We start from the raw sequence: 21,584 nt of genomic DNA, 5'->3' as shown, positions 1-21,584 counted from the left end.
GAATTCCTTCTGAGAGTTTCCTGTGATATTTAGAGAGCCAACAAACCAACCCACTACCATCAAGTTGATTCCAACTCATAGTGACCCTGTAGGACAGAGGAGAATTGCCCAATAGGGTTTCTGAGGCTGTAAATCTTTACGGGAACAGACTGCCACAACTTTCTCCTGTAGAGCAGCTGGTGGATTTGAACTGCTGACCTTTTGGTTAGCAGCCAAGCAGTTTAACCACTATGCCACCAGGGCTCCTTTGTTAGAGAGCACAAGAGTAGATTTATGGGAATTATTCTAAGCAAACAGGAAATGCTCAATGGATTTAGTAATAGTGGATAGGTGAGTCAGTGAAGAGTTTTAAGCATGGCGGGTCAGATGTGCATTATGAAATGAAGTTTTAGGTCAAACGGGAATTTATTGACCATGAAAAGTAAATGTAATTTATTTGATTACTTGAAAAATAATTATTTGTCTTGAATATACAATGCATGAAATGATTTTGTTTTACTTGGTCCATGAAAAGATTTTTAGAAAAGCACTCTGGCATTTTCTGCACACCTCCTTCCTCTTCCATCTACAAAACAGAATTATTTTTATTTTTCACATGTACTTATTTGGACCCTGTTACACTATATTTTAACCTTAAGTAAGTTTTTACATATTTTATGTATTCAAACACAGGTCTGGAGCAAAAACACAAGCACCTTCTTATCCTTGACTACAGGAAAAGACCATAAATTGATCCCAAAAGATGCCCATCAAAATTAGTCTTATTATAGTTCCATCTTGTGCAGGGAACATTTGTTGGCTTGCCACATAATTTATTTCCACATTTTTCAGATGTCAGTAGAGTTTCCTTGTTTGGACAGAATACAGCACTGGAGGAGGACACCTGGACTCTGATCAATAGTTGTTGGGCAAGTCATGTAATCTCTTTGTGATTGATTTGAAATATGGGGCAATAATGGCTTTTCTGTCTAGCAGATTGTTATGAGGCTCAAGTTTGGTAATGTATGTGGAAGTCCTCTAAAAAACACTGTAGCGTGACAGGGGCAATAAGTATATGACAATTTCAAGAAGGTGAACGCAGAGTAGAAGAGTTGAGGCTCCTGGTTCAAGTGTCCCCCCAGCTCCTGTCCAATGCCTGGCAAACAGGCATTCAAGAATTATCTACTGAATGAGTGAATGTACACACAAACACACACACACACATACACGCACACACACACTTTTAAAAAACACACTGAAGTGTTAAAATCATTGACAATCTCTAATTATAAAATGTATTTAGGGAGCTAGTCAAAACTCTAGCTATTGATTTAAGAATATATTTAGTCCCTAGCTGTATCCAGTTGTTAATATAAGTAAAAAACAAAACCTCTCTCCCTCCATGCATACTGAGAAATGTCATTTCTCTTGACTCTGACATCACCTTGTTTACATTTTTACCTACTTCCAACCCTCACTCATTTGAATTCATCACCTGTAATAACCTAATTCTAAAGAATTTTTCTGACCATGTCCTACAAGGGTTATTTACTTTTACTTGTGTATAAAGTTATAATTCAGGACTTTTTTCAGAATTAGGATTTAACAATGCAGCTTTAATTGAGAATGTTACCTAGCAAATAGTTGGAACCAGCATTAGAAGGCAGGATCCTGCCACTGATTTATGCGATCTCGGACAAGTTACTTAACTGGAGTCCGTGAAAGAAGGGTTTTCCTTTATATTTTTTGGAAACACACACCCATACATTCTCACATTCATAAAAACATACACACACACACTCACAAACACATACACTCACACTGTCATACAAACATAACTTACACATAAATACTCATATTCACAAACACACACACGGTCATACTCAAACACAACACACACTCACACTGTCACATTCACAAACATATCACACACACACCATCCATCCTAGCTCCCAAGCTGTACCACAGAAGAGCTCTGAAGGGAAACGATCGGATGGAGGGGGAGCTTTTCCAATGTTGTCTCTTATTCACTTTTCCTTGGGTTATTCAGTTTGCGGTTCTGCCAGTTCTCCCTTTAATACTTAGGCTCAGGCAATAAGCTTCTCAGGTCCCTGAGATCGTTCCATTTGCAACAGAAAGGATCAAGAGAAAGAAACTCATTAGAGAAAATACAAAGAACAGATCATTAATCAAGCGTTGACAGTTAGTCTTTGGTAACTGGGCTGGAACCACTTGGTACCTTGCCTGGCTTCTCACCTCTGTTTGTTTACATTGAACAGGATGCACCTTCTCTGTCACCCAGGACCATTCCTCTCATACCTTTCCCCTCTCACTGAAACTTCCTGATTCCAGGCTCCCAGACTCCTTTGGGTCCTGTTGTTTGCAGGCTGAGGAACTGTGACTGTGCCTAGGAAATGGGCAAAGCTGTGGACATTGACACAATGCAGATTTCAGTTTTTTAGGAGAACGATCTCCATTCCCCATACCCTTGAAGAAGGAATCTTGTTTACTACAGGTCCATCCTTACCCTTCAACTACTTTAATACCTGTATCAAATTACACACATGAAGTAATGAGGATCAGTCTTTCACATGGATATAAACTGACAAGAACTTATTGTTACATAGAAAGGTCTATTTTACCAAAAAAGTTACTTTTTTCTTTCTCCAGTGGAACTGGGATAGTTTCTGTATTAATTTCTTCTCTGCTTATGTTTGTAAAATGGCGGGATTGCAGCTTCCAGAAGAGGATGACACACAGATGGAGGAGGTGGCCTTGTGAGCCTTGTTTAGAGGAAAAGGATGTGCTCCAAAGGCTACCAAGAAAGAATTGATCTGAAAATCTTCCAGGAGAGAATCCTATCGTAGCCAGCATCAGCCACACATGCATTGGAAGGGTGGACTTGGACCACCCCTTCCCCAAGACTGTCCCTCTTTAGGAAAAGACCACACATGGCAGAGAACAGATTAAGTGCATTACCTCAGCCCAGGATCTTTTTCTAGATATTCCTATTTTGAAATCCAAAAGTAAAGTTTGCCCTTGGCTATAGGACATTTTCAATATAATAACCCTATATTCATGTTTGAAAGAAAAATCTACCTTCATTTTGCATGGCTGCAGGCTCTCCAACAACTACAGTACAACAGTTTGTCGCAAGTGTATTGGATGTTTCAGTTTGCCAGACCTGTCATGATAAATTAATTACAGGATGTTGCAGAAATGGCAAAGCTCCAGCAGCATCTTGCATAGTTTAATATAGCCCCATTTCCCCATTTCAATGTATTTGTGGTTAGATAAATCCTCAGAAATTTACAGCTGCTATAGACTAGTTTATTATGTACTCTGTCTGCACACATGATAAGTATAAGAATTTGATGTTCTTAAAGTGCATAGATTTTGCTGATATTTCTTTACCACCATGGAAATATTTAGCTGCTAAAAGTAGCATCTGCAGATACTTCTGAACATTCACATCTGTATACCAGGCACGGATGGGGAAAAACGTCACTGTGCTTTACTATTTCCATTTACTTTAAAGTGAAAAAATTGTGACTCTAAAAAAAATTTGTGGAGGATTTATATAAAACAGCCCTGTGAACAAATTCAATGGAAAAAAAAAAATTAACTAGTGATCTAAGCTGAAAATAGTGAAAAGCTGAACTGAAGCTACCAAACTTTTCTCCAGGGAACCTTCTTCCTTTGGTCTCGTGACCACTTTTCGCAAACTTCAGTTGCTCATTTTTGCTCTGGCAACAAGTTATCTTCCTCAACTTCTTGCTCTTTCCTCCATTTAGACTATTTTTTAAAATCTTCCTTAAGCAAATTATCTCCATTCCAAGCAATTTAAGAAATCATCCTTTAGTTGGTTACATGTTCATTTATATATATGTTGTATAAACCATACCTAAATTTTCCTCACCACATTATTCTATAGTTTTTGACAAGTATCACGTGATGATTTCAGAAGAAAAGTATTATATATTAAAATCAGATTGTTTAGTACTTTTAGAAATGACACTCAAGTAAAGTTGAACCATTTTGACATAACTGATAGAGGCTGAACATGAATTAGGTATGGTTATATGTGTCCTTACGATCCTATTTAGCCTGAGTGTAGAAATTAAAATTGCAGATTCTTAGCAGTATTAGCCTCAATTTTTTGAGATAATAAAAATAAATCCATCCATAATCAGTATGAATTTAAGGTGTTAAGATTAGAAAAGCAACTTAAGAAAACAGAGTGCTCACAACATATGCTTGATGTAGATTTGGAAGAGATTAGAAAAAAAGCATTCTTTGTGTTTACAAAACAAATGTTTTTCCGTTACTCAGTTCCCGCCTTAGCTTAAAGTATTTCCTATTCACCTTAATAATTAGAGCAGAAGGATATGATGAATGAAGTGCCTCATTACCAACTTTGCTTCCTGGGTCTCTGAAGAGAGTAGCTGTCTGCTTTTGCCTAGTTGGTCCATTGTTACCCTAAATGATGCTGACATTCAATTCTCCTGTAGATAATTGGGTTCATCCATAGATTAAGTTCACTAGTCAACAGAGCCTTTTGACTGACATGTTTCTTGATGTTTATATCATCTCTTATATGACTGGAATGGCGCCTTTTCTGCTCTTGAATGTTACTGTACAAGTTTGATTCTAGAGCTGTTTTCTTTTTTTTTGAATGTCTAATATTTTCTTTTTTTTAAAAAAGTAGAGATTAGAATATTACAACTGTTCAACATGGGTTATAACATGTCAATGTTACAAAAAACAGGCACTGCCTTTAAGAAGTAAGTGGTGTGGTGGGCAGGCAGCTGTGGAACCCAAGCAGTATGGAGACCTTCCACCACCACCTTCTACTGTATTTTGGGAAAGAGAGGAAAAACAGCAGCTGTTTTCTTAAGGAAACTTAATAATTACAGTAGGGACTAAAGATTTACAAAATAATTATGGGATAAAGAAATTATCAGTTAAAAACATTTTATTTTTCCTCATATATATTTCATTTTACTTAGGTTACTGTTGCATTAAAGACATATTAGATGTTTCCAGTCCGTAAGTAAGGAGCCCTTATGGTGCAGTAGTTAAGTGCTTGGCTGCTAATCGAAAGGTCTGCGGTATGCACCCACCAGCCACACCATGGGAGAAAGACATGGCAGTCTACTTCAGTAAAGATTCACAGCCTTGGAAACCATACAGGGCAGTTCTACTCTGTCCTATAGGGTCGCTAAGAGTCAGACTCCACTCAATAACAGTGGGTTTCAGTCCCTAAGAGTGGTCACAGATAAGCACAATGACATCCAACTTGCTTCTTTAGTTAACTTGAGGATGCTGTATTCTCCTACTTGCTTACTCTCCACAGCAACTAAGATTCAGTACATCAAAGGCCATCCAGTGGAGTCAGACAAACCGTCATTTACTGGCCATTGGCCCTTGGACAAGTTACTTAGCTTGTAGAGCCTCGGTTTCCTTATCTGTAGGACAAGGAAGATTTTATTTATCTCATGGTTTCATGTAAAGAGTAAATGAGGTCATGTTCATAAAATGGAGATTTGAGGGGTATTTTCTGTCGTTAAGTTCAATTAAGTTAGAAATCAACAAACATACAGCTTAAAAAATTTGGATTTTGAAAATGTCCGCGTAATTTACTTATCAGATATGGACCTTAAGTGGAAAAAAATCATTTAAACATGTATAAAATGTAAGGTTATAAATTTGCTGCAGTTTCTAGAGCTTTCCAACCCTCTTAAGAATATGAGTTAAATATGCGACTAAAGTGACATCATACGAAGCTATAAAATGGTAAGTTATTTCCTAGATATAGTCTTGCTGACCTTCCTAAAATGTCTTTTTTCTCCATTTTTTTTATTGCACTTTAGATGGTTTACAGAGCAAATTAGTTTCTCATTAAACAATACACATTATTTTGTGACACTGGTTGCCAACCCCATGATGTGTCAACACTCTCCCCTTCTCGACATTGGGTTCCCCATTACCAGCTTTCCTGTCCCCTCCTTGCCCCTGGGTTGGTGTGCCCATTTAGTCTCATTTAGTTTTATGGGTCTGTCTAATCTTTGGCTGAAGGGTGAACCTCAGGAATGACTTCAGTGCTGAGTTAAAAGGGTGTCCAGGGGCCATACTCTTGGGGTGTCTCCAGTATCTGTCAGACCAGTAAGTCTGGTCTTTTATTTTTGGTGGTTGGATATATGTTTTCATATTTCTAGGATAAATACCTAGGAGTACAATTGCTGGGTCATATGGTGACTGTATGTAAGAAATTGCAAACTCTTTTACAAAGTGGTTATAGAATTTTGCATTTTTACCAGTAGTATGAGAATTCCAGTTGCTCCACATCCTTGACTAAACTTGATTTTTCTAATATTAGCCAATCTAGTAGGTATTCAGTGGTATCTCATTGCAAATTTAATGTACATTTCCTTGATGACTAACAATGAGCATCTTTACTTGTGTTTATTAGCAATTGAAGTATCTTTTTCGGTCATGTGCAGGTTCAAATCTCTTGTCCACTTTTTTATTGTGTTGTTTGGTTGAAAATGCCTTTCTTTTAGAAAACATTTCTAATAACTTTAAAATTAAGGTCAAGTATTCATGGTATTGTAATGGTTAAGAACTCAGCTGCTAACTGAAAGGTTGGCAGTTCGAACCCACCCAATGGCTCTGGGGGAATAAAGACCTAGTGATTTGCTCCCATAAAGATTACAGCCTAGAAAACCCCATGGGTCAGTTCTACTCTGTCCTCTAGGGTTGCTATGAGTTGGAATAGACTCGACGGCACCTAACAACAACATCTGCTTTTATAGAAAGAAACCTTGCACAAGATTTCAAATGTACCAAGTGTTAGCCATTTTAAAAAAATTTCATTTAAAATGTGCATTTTAAATACAAAATTTGCACTCATGGTGTAAAATAGCTCATGTTTTCAATCTTTAAAACCTGATTTTTATTCTAGCTTTGCAAACCTTATTCATAGCATAGTTTTGATACAGAAGAAACTTTAACCTTCAAGATAGCTGAATCAACTGGGAAATAAATTTCTAAGAATGGTTTAAAAATACTACTTTGATCTAGAATAAGGGAGTTTCAAATTCTAACTTGTTTAGAGAAAAAAGACTACATAAAAATGGCATAAAATTCCATAATTTTAGAACAAAGATAAGAATGATGACAAGACAAAGAAAGCCAACGTGTTCCAAGAAAATGATGATGCCCTAAGTCTTCAAACGGATTTTTGTGTCTGATTCCTCCACCTGACTTAGACCTCTTACTTGGAGGGCACTGTTACGATCTTCCCCATCCCACCTCAACTCAGAGAGTATGGTAAAGATGTGTTTATTCATCTATTTGTAAATACAGCCCAAGTCTTACTTTGTCAGCAGGACAAAGGAGAAAAGGACTGGGCTTTGGGAAGAGTCAACTTTTCCTGATGCTTACCTCGACTGTTATTTCTGTCTTCAGTAGTTGCAGTATAAAAATAACCCTTTATTTTTCATATGGCCATTAAGATCTCAGCTTAGCTTCCTCTGACATATTATTTCACCCACTTGTCTCAATTTAAAATATTTCTATAACCTGCTGAAATGCTGGTGATTAAAACCAAAATCACAGAATCAACACACATCTCAAAACCATGAGCTGAAACTGCAGAGAGATGTATGGTTTTATTTTTTAATTATCAAGTGCATTCACAAGACAGAAATAACAAGCTTGTACAAGGGTGACAAGCTGGCTGGGCCCAGCTGTACCTGACACACAGACATGAGTATCCCAACAATGAGCTCGGTGCCGTCAGAATAGACCTCAGCACCCCATCACTGAGGGCTTCAGCAGTCACCAGTGCCACCAGCCACTTTTGAAAATGCCTTTTTTGGTAAGTTCTACAGAGCAGAGGCACGTTTACCAATTTTCATGCCTCTAAACATGTGCAGGGATAAGGGCCAAACATATTTTTACTAGATGTAATGCACATGGGGTATACATCTGGGCAAAATTTACACCTCAATGCCCAACACGGTTTTTCTCACTTCTTATTTTAATGGAACCAATTGTCTAATTTGGCAAAAAAGTTTTTCTAATTTTAAGTTAGTTCTTATCTTCTTGGGGTTAGATATTTTATCAACAGACTTATAATCACACGGTAGAGAAAGAAGAATCAAGAAAAAAACCAAAAAAAAAAAAAAAGAATTTTTCTATTATAATAGTATACTTCAAAATACACAGTCATATAGTAATAACTGTATATGATATTGTTTTTCTGGAACTAAATAAATAATGCAATTTAATAATTTAAAAACAAATATTAAAACTAAAATAAATATTAAACAATGAAGTCTACAAATCACCTGTATGTTTAAATATGAAAGGTTCTTAAAAAGTAAAAAAAAAAAAAAAAAAATTTAGAACACTGTTGCCTGTCCAGCCAAAAATCATTATGAGTTTAGGTACATCGTAAGGTACACATATGATTCTTTCAAAACAAATATAACATTTTAATGCTCAAAAAGCAAACTGTTCCACTTTAATAACTTTTTGACCATTTGTAATACACAATATTCTAAAGCTGCTTCTTTTAAATAAAGTTAAATTTCAAAAGCAGATACCTCATAATCTGAGCATAACATCACACATATAACCACAATATAGATATAATACTATTAAATGATTACTTAACAGACATGCTAACAATACAAATACTTATTCTCCACGTCTGCTGAGTAACAAGTACGGTTTTTTCTTTATTGATTTTCCAACAGTGGTAATGTAATTCTGATACAATGACTAATAAATACAAGTACCAATACTTTGACCAACAATAATCACAATGGTTTATAATAATTAAGATCAAAGGCCACATTTGTTTTTCTACCCACCCCTCGCTTCTGATTTTTCTGGATTCTTTCATCAGGACAAGAAGTAGTGGATCCTTCTTTTCTTCCTCGATATCTGAAAACTCTGAACTTTGAAGAGAAATTCCATTCAGTTTAAGATGTGTCATTTCATTTCTATGCATTTGGTTCTTTGTCTCTTCATTTTTCTTCAACTCTTTACTAGGGAGAAAAGTTTACAAACGTACTAAATGCCCTTGAACAGTCTTAGCCACACCCAAATCTTAGCATGCCGAGGGAACGGCAGAGGTAATGAAACACACTGTGCAACGCACACACACACACACACACACACAAGACCAAATATGACCAGAACATTAATTACCTATTTTGCCTTTCCAACATACTGTTAACATCTCTTAACATCATCAGCAAGTGTTTAAGGCCTCCTCCAGCACTGACAAGTTAATATAAGCAAAAAAAAAACCTTCACAAATACAGACACTGTTGCTGTTAGTTGCCACTGAGTTGTCTCTGACTCATGATGACCTTATGTATAACAAAACAAAATGTTGCCTGGTTCTGTGCCATCTTCGTGATCATTCATACAGTTCATACAGACGCCAAGTACTCCAAAACCCTGGGCGATTTCCAGAAATTAAGAGCAGGTAATCAGAGATCATAAAAATCTTCATTCATTGGGAAAAAAATCATCATGGATGGATGCTTCAGGGTTAGTGACTGGAAAGCTCATGGACCATTTTATTAAAAAGCACTCCTTCATCTTCTATGGCTATTCCTATCTTTACAATTAACTATTACATTTTTTCAAATCAATAAAAAAATGGTTTGTCTCACTTTGATTGATAAAGATAATGATGGTTAACTGACTATACATCTAGGTGCAGTTTTGAAATAAAACAAATTACACCATTAATACAAATCAAGAACAAATACGTAGATGAAACAAGAAGTTGCTTCCTCAGAGACCATGTAGTAGGTGCACTGGTGATAAACTGGTGAGGCTGAAGCTGAAACTCTTTATGCAGTTATTCTTATACCAGTGATGAGCATCTGGATTTACACAAAAATGTTACTGCCTTTCCTCTAAACAGAAAGGGCTTTCACTTGGTTGCCGCTGGAAAACTTCAGCCTAAGAAAGACAGCTATCTGGTTAAGGTGCGGTCAACTCTATCAATCACTCCTGAGAAAAGGTGATTGTGGGGGGAGCACTGTGGAAGAAAGGGCAGGGGCTAACCATTTCCTAAGGGGCCTCCCTGGTGGCGCAAGAGGGTTAGGGAACACCTGCGCTTTTAAGGCCAGGCCCAATCTTAAATAAATGGATGCACTAGCTTTTCATATTAAAATATTTATACCTGAGGAAAAAACTTTTGTCAAACCATGCTTCTTGATTTTAAATATATTAGAGTAGCCGTACCACAATAAGCTGATATTATATATAAGCCAAAACCAAACCCATTGCTGTCAAGTTGATTTTGACTCACAGAGACTCTGTAGGACAGGGCAGAACTGCCCCATAGGGCTTCCAAGGCTGTAAATCTTTATGGAAGCTGTCTGCCACATCTCTCTCCTGCAGAGCAGCTGGTGGGTTTGAATGGCCGACCTTTCGGTTAGCAGCCGAGTGCTTTAACCATTGTGCCACCAGGGCCCCGATACTATATGTAGAAGCCCAAAAATATGTTTCAAGTCAAGCTTATGAAAACAACCAAAAATGTGCATAAAATGGGACAGATAATGGTGTGTCAAGGTACAATACCATTAGGGGTACAACAAGTGTGTCACTTCTGTCCCTATGTGTATACAGGGAAACTATGTAATGATTGCTCAAAATTAGTCTCATAAAAGTGAGAAAGAAAGTAGTAAAGGCTCAAATGGATTCCAAGCCCAAGTCACACAGACACGCTACAAGCCTCTGCAAAGGGCAGTGAGAAAGGTAAAGGGACCTTAGAGGAGGAACAAGGCAAAACCAAGTGAGAGGAGGAGTTTATGGCAATGGGAGGACAAAAAAGAAGAAGAAAAACAGGACAGGGAAGGGAAGAAAGAGCAGCTGGAAATTACTGAGATGGATCCTGCACGTGCAAAAGATAGAGGACAAGTCAGGTCAACTGGGGGGGAGGGGGCTGCACAGTGAGGAACAAAACCAAGAAGCCAGAAGGGCCCTCAGGAGAGGGAACCCAAAGAGAAATTTAACTAGAGAAAGCTGAAGTAGGTAGTAAAGATAGCATCTTTAAGGGAAATGATGCAGACTAAGAAGAGGAAGACACATGGGCAGAAAATGACAAAGACTGCCCATGAAAGGCAGAAAAGGGGCAGAATAAAAGGAAATGCAGAAGAGATGGACAAATGTATACCTTCTGACAACAGAGGGGAAGCACGGGTGGCACATTAGCTTGACGGATGCTGACAGCGTGGGGACTTGCAGGTTCAGAGACAGGAGAGATTTGCTGAAAGAGGGAAGGGATGTCATCTTGCCAAAGACACAAGTAATAAATCCAAATCCAGTCCTCCTCTGAGGTATCCTCATTAAGCGTCCCAACGTAAGTGAACAGAGGAAGAGAGTAACAAAAATGAGGCCCTTCGAAAAGGCACAAGCTATGAAAACAGAAAGGAAAAAATGTGCAGCATAATTGAGAAAACGAATATGAAACTAGGTTATGTCCATGTGTATGTTACGTGTGAAAAATGAGATTCATAAAGACATTTGGCCCTTCCCCACAAGAAATTCAATCCAGTAAATATTCCCTGAAGGTTTACTATGTGGCCACATACCAGGGAAGTAGTGGGGAGAAAAAATGTGAGCGTGTTATTGTCCCTGCCTGAAGGTGCTTCCATCTCGTCAGAGTTAACAAGCAAAGCAAAGATGGAAACGACCCAAAACTTGGAGCCAGAAGACCAAGTCCTACCTCAGGCACTTTGTAGCTGGGATTCTGGTTTCTTTCAGTGCAGAAAGAAAGGGCTGTATTAAAAAATTTATGAAATTACTTTCACTGTTTAAAAGAAACCACCAAGTAATATATATCAATGTACTGAACAGAAAAATTAGAAAATACACAAAATAAAATGGAAAAAAAAAAATCACCACAATCACAACACTCAGAGATAACTACTGGTATCTTTTGCTGTATGTTGGTCAATATTTTCATGTCACATACAAATTATAGTCATTTTTTACTTGAAAATTTATCATAAACATTTTTCCATGTCTATAGAAATACCTCTCTCTATATAATGAATAAGTCATAGTACTGATTATAGAAACGTTCCATAATGTAATCAATCCTTTATTCCTAGAAATTTAGTTTTTCCCCTTCTATTTTTCAAACACTGCTTAAAAGAGTAGCCTGTAACTGAATCTTTGCATGTAACCTTAAGTATTTTCTTATACTAGATCCCTGGAAATAGAACTGTCAGATCAAAAGACATGAACATTTTGAAAACTTAAAATATATATATTACCTATCATCCACAAGGATGAGTTAATTTTATACTATTAACAGCAGTTGCATGAGGGAACCCATTTCCCCACATCTCATCAACACTAGCTATTTCAAGTTTTGAAAACTGTTGCCATCTTGTGAGGGAAAAATATCATCTCATCTTATTCTTTTAATTTCTATTAATGTGATCACTGAAAGGTGAACATTTTTCGTATATTTATTGCTATTTATATTTCTTCCTTCTAGAATTTCCTGTGTATGCCATTTGCCAATTTTTCTGTTGGTGCACTTCTTTTCTTAAAAGTTTTTATATATTAAGGGTATTAATCCAGTTTTTCTGTTATGTATTCTGTAAAATTCCCCATCTCAGATTACTGTTTGTTTTTAAATTTTGTGTATCTTTTTTTTTAAATCATATTATACATGATTTTAAATTTTCTATTATTTAAATCTAAAAACTTGATTCAAAATGTTAAAAAGTCATTCCTTAACCCAAAATTACATTAACTATTCATTTATATATGCCTTCCTCTGTACAATTAAATATATAGATATATTTTTACAATTAAAATCTAAAGATACTTTCATAACTAAAATTTTGAATCTAGTTTCTAGAAAGTAGCAAACTAAAAAGCGTGGATGTGAACAGGGCTGTGATATTTCATTTTCAGTAGACAAACTTCATTTTTAACTAATAGAGAAGATAGAGGCCTTTACACAGGCCTTTCTTCAAAAGGCCTTTCCTGGCCTTCTTAAACCCCACACCCCATTGGAAAACATTGCCATTCAAACACATTTTCCCACCAACCTCAGTGGAAATAATGGCCCAACCCTTCTCTGCTTTAAATTCTAATCCTGTGTGTTTCCTCAGGTCCCCAGGAACTACCCTCCTCCTCCTATTCCCTGCATGGCTCCTTCTCAAGTGGCTCTTTCCTCTCAGCTTGTAAATATTCTTGTCATTCCCCTCTGTACAGAAATCCTCTCTACATTCTGTAGATCCAGTATCTAGATCCTAGATGCTGTCCAGTGTTTTCTTTCCTTTAAAGTCCAGCTTTGACGGTCTCCCCCTTTTCACTCTTCAGGTTGGAGGCACTCTAATCTATGCTCCTCGGACTCTACTTAAAACCATCCTCTCCAAGGCCTCTTGGTTGCAAATCCCAAAGGGATTCCTGTCCTCATTTTACTAGGCCTCTCTCTGGCATTTGTCACTGTTGACTATGCATTCCCCAAATTTTTTTCTGTTGACTCTATGACACATTGTTCTCCGGGTTTTCCTGTTACCTCTATTAAGGTGACTTTTCGGCCCATTTGCTCATTCTTCTTCACCTGTGTGTCCATCATGTGTTCCCGGTTCTCACGGCTCTGTTCTTTGCCCGCATCAGAACTACAGGAGGGAGAGATGAGAAACAAGGAGGCAATAAAAAAGCTACTGCAACAGTTTAGATGAGGCTTTGATACAGGGAAGTGGCAGTGAGAATAGAACCTGTTGCCGTTGAGTCAATTCTGATTCATAGTGACTCTGTAGGACAGAGCAGAACTGCCCCATTGGGTTTCCAAGGCTGCAATCTTTATGGAAGCAGACTGCCACATCTTTCACCCACAGAGTGGTTGTGCGTTCAAACAGCCTACCTTCAGTTAGCAACCGAGAGCTTAACCACTGCACTACCACGGCTCCTCGTGGGAATAGAAAGGAGGTATAAATGGGAAATCTGAGCAAAAAAAAATTGGCAGAACTATTTGAGTGATTATATATGGAGTCAGAGACAGGGAGGTGATTAATACTGTAGAGAGATAAACTTCTGGTTGGTTGGCTCCTTCTTCACAACCATGATGAAGGGACAAGAATAAAGTAAATTTCATCTGCCTCAGAAAAATATTAGATGCCTGGGAAAAACCAGAAAGTTTTTACCACATAGATGGAAAAACATATCAGTGTGTGTGTACATATATATATATATATATATATATATGTTTATATATATACACACAGCATGTATGTATGTGTGTGAGTACATATAAATGTATTTGTATATATACACGTATATATGTATATATTTAAAAAGTAAAGTACAGGTGATTCCTTAGTGACAAAGAAAGGGGTGAAGGAAGTATATTTCTAAGAAAGCTGTTACATTCTGACCTACAGAAGGGGGGCTGCAAGCTTTTGAAATGATTCAATGGCAACAGCAAAATATAAAAGAAATATTTTGTGGATGCATGTGTAGTAGTACAAATTATATGAGGAGAAAAAATACACAGAAACAATGCAAACAGTGGAAGACAGTGTCTCCTTTCTAGGATTCCAGGAATGGTGGGAGACGAAACAGAATCTGAAAAACATGCAAGAATTTAAAAATCAGGTAATAAGTTAAGATTGAGTAAAGAGACATAAATAAAATGTAGTCAGATGACTGAGGAGGGAAGAAAAAATCAGAAATAACAAAGATCTAAGAATAAATGAATTAAGTATATTTAGAAGGAAACACAATGCGAGAAAGGAGCCCTGGTAGCACAATGGTTAAATGCTTGGCTGTTAACCAAAACGTTTGCGCTTCAAACCCACTTAGCAGCACCATGGGAGAAAGATTTGGTAAAGATTATGGCCTAGAAAAACCTATGGGGCAGTTTTACTCTGTCACATGGGCTTGCTATGTGTCGAAATTGACTTTATGGCATTCAACAACAACAACAGAATGTGAGACAAGAAAGAAAAGGTTTAGCTCTGGGGGGAAGAAAAAAAACACACTGAAAATTCACCATCTTAATTGGTCTGAAATCCATCCTTTCAGACTTATCTCCAGGAAACTTCTGCTCTTGAAATTAAAACTCAAAAGTCTGTGGTGGCCAGGGCGATAAGGTGAACAAGGGAAGCAAACCTGAGATAATACAACAAAAGGTGGACTGTAGCAAACTGGAGAGTGGGCAACTCATCTAAAGGGGGCAACCCACTTCTTCTCAGCTCTAGCTGATGGATGCCATGAGAGAATATGGAGGTGTGTTCCCAGAACTTAAGATTATTTTCAAGAGAAGACAGAAATCTTCATTTCCTTTTATATAAAAAGGAAATACACACACAGTGGACCCTTCCAGGTTGACCTCTGTTCTAGCCATAGCAGACACTTCCTGCTGGCTTCAAGGTATCCACACACTTCCACACTTCTGTGCCTTGGCTCGTGCTATCCTTCTGACTTATAGGTCCTCCTCTTGCTGTTCACCTTGTGAATGTCTCTACTTGATCTTCAAGATGTAGGTGCTGTCTTACTTCTTTGGCTTTCCTGACCACTGTAGGAAGATCAGACTGTAGTGATTCTCTCCCCTTTCTTCCCCTTACAATCCATATACTATCTATCAGAAAACTACCTTGAAGATAATGCAAAATCTGGACTTTTGCTTGCAGCCAAGATGAAGTAACAGGGACCAGATTTATCCTCTCACCTAAAATGACCAAAAAAACTAAAAGAATATATGAAAAAACAGTTTTCAAGATACTGAATTACAAGCAGAGAGCTCTGAGAGATGGGAAATAAACAAGATGAGCCTTAAAGTCACTCCAGCTTACTGCCTTGAGAGTTTCCAGACTAAGACACAAGGAGGTGAAACTCAAGTGGAGCCTGGGTGAGGCTCCTTGAGTGAGGAGATGGAGCTGAGTCTGGGGAGACCAAGAAGGCTAGAGTTCACAGAACAAACTGCAAGAGAGGAGAGAGCTCCACAGAGAGAGAACTACGAGACCTAGAAAGGGTTCTCCCTCAAGTATTCGGTACAGTACTAATGAGCGAATGCATTTGAGGAAACTACCCAAGGCCAGAAGCAGTGCCTATTCCCACTAGCCAGCTTGGAAAGTCTCACAACTAATGGGGCATTGGGTAGAGTACCCAGAAAGGTCTTGTCTCAGTAGTGAGGAATAATTATTCCTAGAATAAATATGGCTCTGGTCCTACTTAACAAATCTTAAAAGCAAGACCTGAAAGGATTACACTGTTCTGAAGTAATTTAAGTACATTCTAGAATAGGGCTCAGTAATATTTATAGGAATGTAAAAATATTTAGCAGCCAAAAGACAGAATTCTCAATGTGTAGCATCCAGTAAAAAATTACTAGACATACAAAGAAGTAGGAAAATGTAATCCATGATGAGGACAAAAATCAACTGAAACTGACCCAGAACTGACATATATTAGAATTAGCAAACAAGGACATTAAAGGAATTGTCATAATTGTATTCCACCTGTTCAAAAGGTTAAGTAGACACATAGAAAATATATAAAAGACCCAAACTGAAATTCTAGAGATGAAAATTAAAATTTCTGAGATGAAAAAATACAATGGATGGCATCAAAGGCAGGTTAAATATTGCAGAAGAAAAGATTAGAGAACTTGAAGACACAGCAATAGAAACTATTCAAAATGAAATATATAGAAAAAAAAAATTTAGAAAAAGAGTGAACTGTAAGACACCTATATATGGCCTAATGTATGTGTACTTGGCACCCTCCAAGAACAGGAGAGAAACACTGGGACAAAGAAAAAAGAGTAGAAGATAAAATGGCCCAAAATATTTTCCATTTGATGAAAACTATAAGCCCACAGATCCAAGAAGCTCAACTAAATATATGTAAGACCTATACACTATATACAGGGATAGCATTGCTGATGTCAGATGGATCCTGGCTGAAAGCAGAGAATACCAGAAGGATGTTTACCTGTGTTTTATTGACCATGCAAAGGCATTTAACTGTGTGGATCATAACAAATTATGGATAACACTGCGAAGAACGGGAATTCCAGGACACTTAATTGTGCTCATGAAGAACCTGTAAACAGATTAAGAGGCAGTCATTCCAACAGAACAATGGGATACTGCGTGGTTTAAAGTCAGGAGAAGTGTGTGTCAGAGTTGTATCCTTTCACCACATTTATTCAATCTGTATGCTGAGCAAATAATCTGAGAGGCTGGACTATATGAAGAAGAATGGGGCATCAGGATTGGAGGAAGACTCATTAACAACCTGCATTATGCAGATGACACAACCCTGCTTGCTGAAAATGAAGAGGGCTTGAAGTACTTACTGATCAAGATCAAAGACCACAACCTTCAGTATGGATTACACCTCAATGTAAAGAAAACAAAAATCCTCACAACTGGACCAATAAGCAACATCATGATAAACGGAGAAAAGACTGAAGTTGTCAAGGATTTCATTTTACTTGGATCCACAGTCAACACCCATAGAAGTAGCAGTCCAGAAATAAAATGATGTACTGTATTGGGCAAATCTGCTGCAAAAGATCTCTTTTAAGTGTTAAAAAGCAAAAATGTCACCTTGAAGACTAAGGCCCGCCTCATCCAAGCCATGGTGTTTTCAGTCACCTCATATGCATGCAAAACGTGGGCAATGAATAATGAAGACTGAAGAAGAATTGAAGCCTTTGAATTATGGTGTTGGTGAAGAATATTGAATATACTATGGACTGCCAGAAGAACAAACAAATCCGTCCTGGAAGAAGTACAGCCAGAATGCTCCTTAGAAGTAACGATGATGAGACTACATCTCCTATATTTTGGACATATTATCAGGAGGGACCAGTCCCTGGAGAAGGACATCATGCTTGGTAAAGTAGAGGGTCAGCAAAAAGGAGGAAGATCCTCAATGAGATGGACCGACACAGTGGCTACAACAATGGGTTTGAGTGTAGCAACGATTGTGGAGATGGTGCAGGACTGGGCAGTGTTTCGTTCTGTTGTACATAGTGTTGCTATGAGTCAGAACCAACTCGATGGAACCTAACAACAAAAACAACAGCATACACTGAAAACTAAAATACAAAACAAGACCAACAAAACAAAACAAAAACATTGCTGAGAGAAACTAAAGATGACCTAAATAAATATATATATACCATATTAATGAGTCAGATGACTGCATATTGTTAACATGTTAATTATCTCCAAACTGATCTATGGAATCAATGCAATTTCAACTGAAATTATAGCAGGCTTTGTTGTAGAAACTGACAAGCTGATTCTAAACTTCGTATGGAAAGGCAATTGACCTTGAATAGTCAAATCAACTTTGAAAAAGGACAAAGTTGGAGAACTAATACTACCTGATTCCAAGATATATTATAAAACTACAGTAATCAAGACGGGGGGTTGGTACTGGTGTAAAGACAGAAAAACAGATAAATGGACTGGAATAAAAGAGTCTAGAAATAGACCTACACATATACTGGCAACTGATTTTCAACAAAGGTGCAAAGGCCAGTCAGTGGAGACAGGACTGTTTTTTCAACAAATGGTGGTAGAACAACTGGATATCTATATGCAAAAAAATGAGCTCTAATCCATACCTCACACCATATAAAAATGTAACTCAAAATAGATCAGACTTGAAAGTAAAACCCAAAACTATAAAACTTCTACAAAAAAAATAAGACAAAACTTTTGGGACCTTGGTTTGGCAAATATTTTCTTAGATACTACATTAAAGCATGATCTATAAAAAACAAAAAATAGACAAATTGGACTTCATCTAAATTTAAAAAAAAAAAACTTTTGCTCTTCGGAAGCCACTGTTGAGAGAATGAAAATGCAAACCAAAGACTTGGAGAAAATATTTGCAAATAATATATCTGATAAAGAACATACTTAAAATGTATAAAGAATTCTCAAAACTTAATAAAAGAAAACAAATAACCTAATGCAAAATGGGCAAAAGATTTGAACAGATACTTCACCAAAGATATATGGATGTAAGATACACACATACAAGGATGCTCAACATCATTAGTCGTTAGGGTTATGCACATTCAAACCACAATGAGATATACCTACGCCTATTAGAATGGCTAAGATTAAAAAGACTGACCATACCAAATTTTGTGAGGATGTGGAAGTGGACGTCTCATACACTGCTAGGGGGAATGTAAAATGGTACAATCATATGAAAAAAACATTGGGAAAACAGTATGGCAGTTTCTTAAAAAGTTAAACATACACCAATACACCTATTATACCATCCAGCCATCCCACTCCTAAAAGAAATGAAAGCATATTTCCATACAAACACTTGTATATGAATATTGATATTAGCCTTATTTGTAATAGCCCAAACTTGAAAGAACCCAAATGTCCATCAATAGGTAAATGGATAAACAAATTGTGGTATATCCAGGCAGTGAAGTGCTACTCAGAATTACAAAGTAACGGACTACTTATACACACACAACTACATGAATGAATCTCAAAGTAATTATGCTAAGTGAAAGAAGCAAGTGAGAGAAAGTAGATCGGTGATCACCAAGGAATAGGGGTGAGGTAGGGGAATCAGTAGTAGGAGGGAGAAATGACAAAGGGGCATGAGATGGCTATGTTTGGCAAATATGGATATGTTAATTATCTTGATTGTGGTAATTGTGTCATAAGTGAATACCTATGTCAAAACTTAAACTGCGTATTTTAATTATGCGCAGTTTATTGTATATCAACTATATCTCATTAAAGGTGTTAAAAGATCAATATGCACACACAAAATCTGACCTCTTCTCACCAACGCCATTGCTAACACTCTTGTTCAAGCCACTATCCAGTGTCACCTGGATTATTTCAACATTCTCTTAACTAGTCTCCCTGATTCCACCCGTACCTGTTAATGTCTGTTCTCAACTCAGATGCCAGAGTGATCCTGTTAAATTTAAGTCAGTTCACTGTCACTCCCTTTGTTCAATGGCTCCTTATTTCACTTAGTGTAAAAGGTCTTTCAAGGCCTTGATTCTCTTAACTTGAAACACTTAACTTCCTTATGGTTCCTTGAATGTACCAAGAAAGCGCAAGTCTCAGGGCCCTTTGCACTTGCCCTCCATGTATTCACGTTACTCATTTCCCAGCCTCCTTCCTATCTTCTCAGTGAGGTCTTCTCTGACACCCGATTTAAAACTGCACCCTTTACACCTGCCTCTCCTATTTCTTATTTATACTTTATTTTTCTCCAGAGTGTAGCACACATTGACAAAGACATCCTACTTACTTATATTATGCAAATAAAATGTTAGATCCATGTAGCAAGTAGTTTTATCTATTCACTGCTGGTCTCTAGTGCCTAGAATGGTGTCTGGATCACGGTAGGTAGGTACTCAGAAAATCTGTGTTTAGCAAACGGCTACGCACTGTGTCTGTTTTCCTTGCCACACTGGGCACTCCTACAAGGTACACTGTGTCTCATTTATCCTTGCATTCTCAGTGCCTAGCACAGCGCCTAGTACAGAGACCACATGATCAATACTTTTTCAGTTGAATTGATGTGCACAAGTAAACCACTGTCACTCACTTTTAAAGTGCTCTCTACTCTTCATAGCGGTAGCATCAAGGTCTAGGACAAGACCAAATCTTTGATAGAGACAAATAATGTTTACTTAGGCTCATGTAAAATGCTGGGCAAACAAAGCTGGACAAAGCTCCTAGCACCACCTTCCAACCATCTGCTGTTCCCAAGACTCTCTCACACGGCATTCTTCTAGAGACACAATCTCTATCCTGTTTTCTCTCCCAATGTAAATTCCCAACCCCAAACCACCAATAAGTCAGCCAGTCTCCTCTCATTCCCCCGCTTCCAGCCTTTGTGTGCTTCCCCCTCTCTTTGGCTTTGTGTGCTCCTTCAATCTGAAATACCATCTTTCCTGCATCACATCAAAAACCCCTTTGTGTGTCAAAGTTCAGTTTAAGCCTTACCTCTTCCTCAAAGTGTCCTCTAGCTACTCGTACACCTAAAGAAAACAAACTCACTGCTGTGGAGTCAATTCCGACTCACAGAGACCCCACAGGGTTTCCAAGCTTGTTAATCTTTACAGTAGTAGATTGCCACGTTTTTCTCCCGAGGAGCCACTGGTGGTTTCTAACTGCCGACCTTTTAGTTAGCAGGCAAGCGCTTTAACCACTGTGCCACCAGGACTCCCTTACTCATACACCTACTACTACTACCCGTTGCCATCTAGTAGATTCCCACTCACAGCGACCCTACAGGACAGAGCAGAACTGCCCCATAGGGTTTCCAAGGAGCACCTGGTGGATATGAACTGCTGACCTTTTGGTTTGCAGCCGCAGCTCTTAATCACTGCGCCACCAAGGCTAGTCCTTCTTATTCTGCTCTTACTGCAATTATAATTTGCACCACACCATTTTGAATCCAATTATATAATTTGTTGCCCTCTAAATGCTTCTCATTTCTATTTCCTCATCTGAGCTGTAAGACTTCTTTGGAATCTCTCAGTGCACTTAGCTGGGTGCTGAACACACTGTGATGCCACTTACCTGACA

At 37.8% G+C, this 21,584-nt stretch overlaps 1 protein-coding gene across 2 annotated transcripts in view; it reads right to left on the bottom strand.

Annotated features, from left to right (window-relative positions):
* Window positions 1-8,670: 8,670 nt before the first annotated feature.
* The window catches only part of AHI1 (Abelson helper integration site 1), a 225,809-nt gene continuing 212,895 nt past the window's right edge, over window positions 8,671-21,584 (bottom strand). The window contains exons 25-26 of one of the 2 annotated variants that reach the window (XM_023729913.1): window positions 13,556-13,658; window positions 8,671-9,038 (exon numbers count right to left, since the gene is read on the bottom strand). In XM_023729913.1, the coding sequence (XP_023585681.1) occupies window positions 9,036-9,038; window positions 13,556-13,658 (106 nt within the window). In that variant the 3' untranslated portion in view covers window positions 8,671-9,035. Of the gene's footprint in view, window positions 9,039-11,283; window positions 11,794-13,555; window positions 13,659-21,584 lie in introns of those variants that run through there. The other variant, XM_023729912.1, reaches the window with a different exon arrangement.

This window comes from Trichechus manatus, unplaced genomic scaffold (genome assembly GCF_000243295.1).
Source record: "Trichechus manatus latirostris isolate Lorelei unplaced genomic scaffold, TriManLat1.0 scaffold00002, whole genome shotgun sequence".
In the NCBI taxonomy this organism is placed as follows: domain Eukaryota; kingdom Metazoa; phylum Chordata; class Mammalia; order Sirenia; family Trichechidae; genus Trichechus; species Trichechus manatus.
This window is presented reverse-complemented; position numbering and strand designations above follow the sequence as displayed.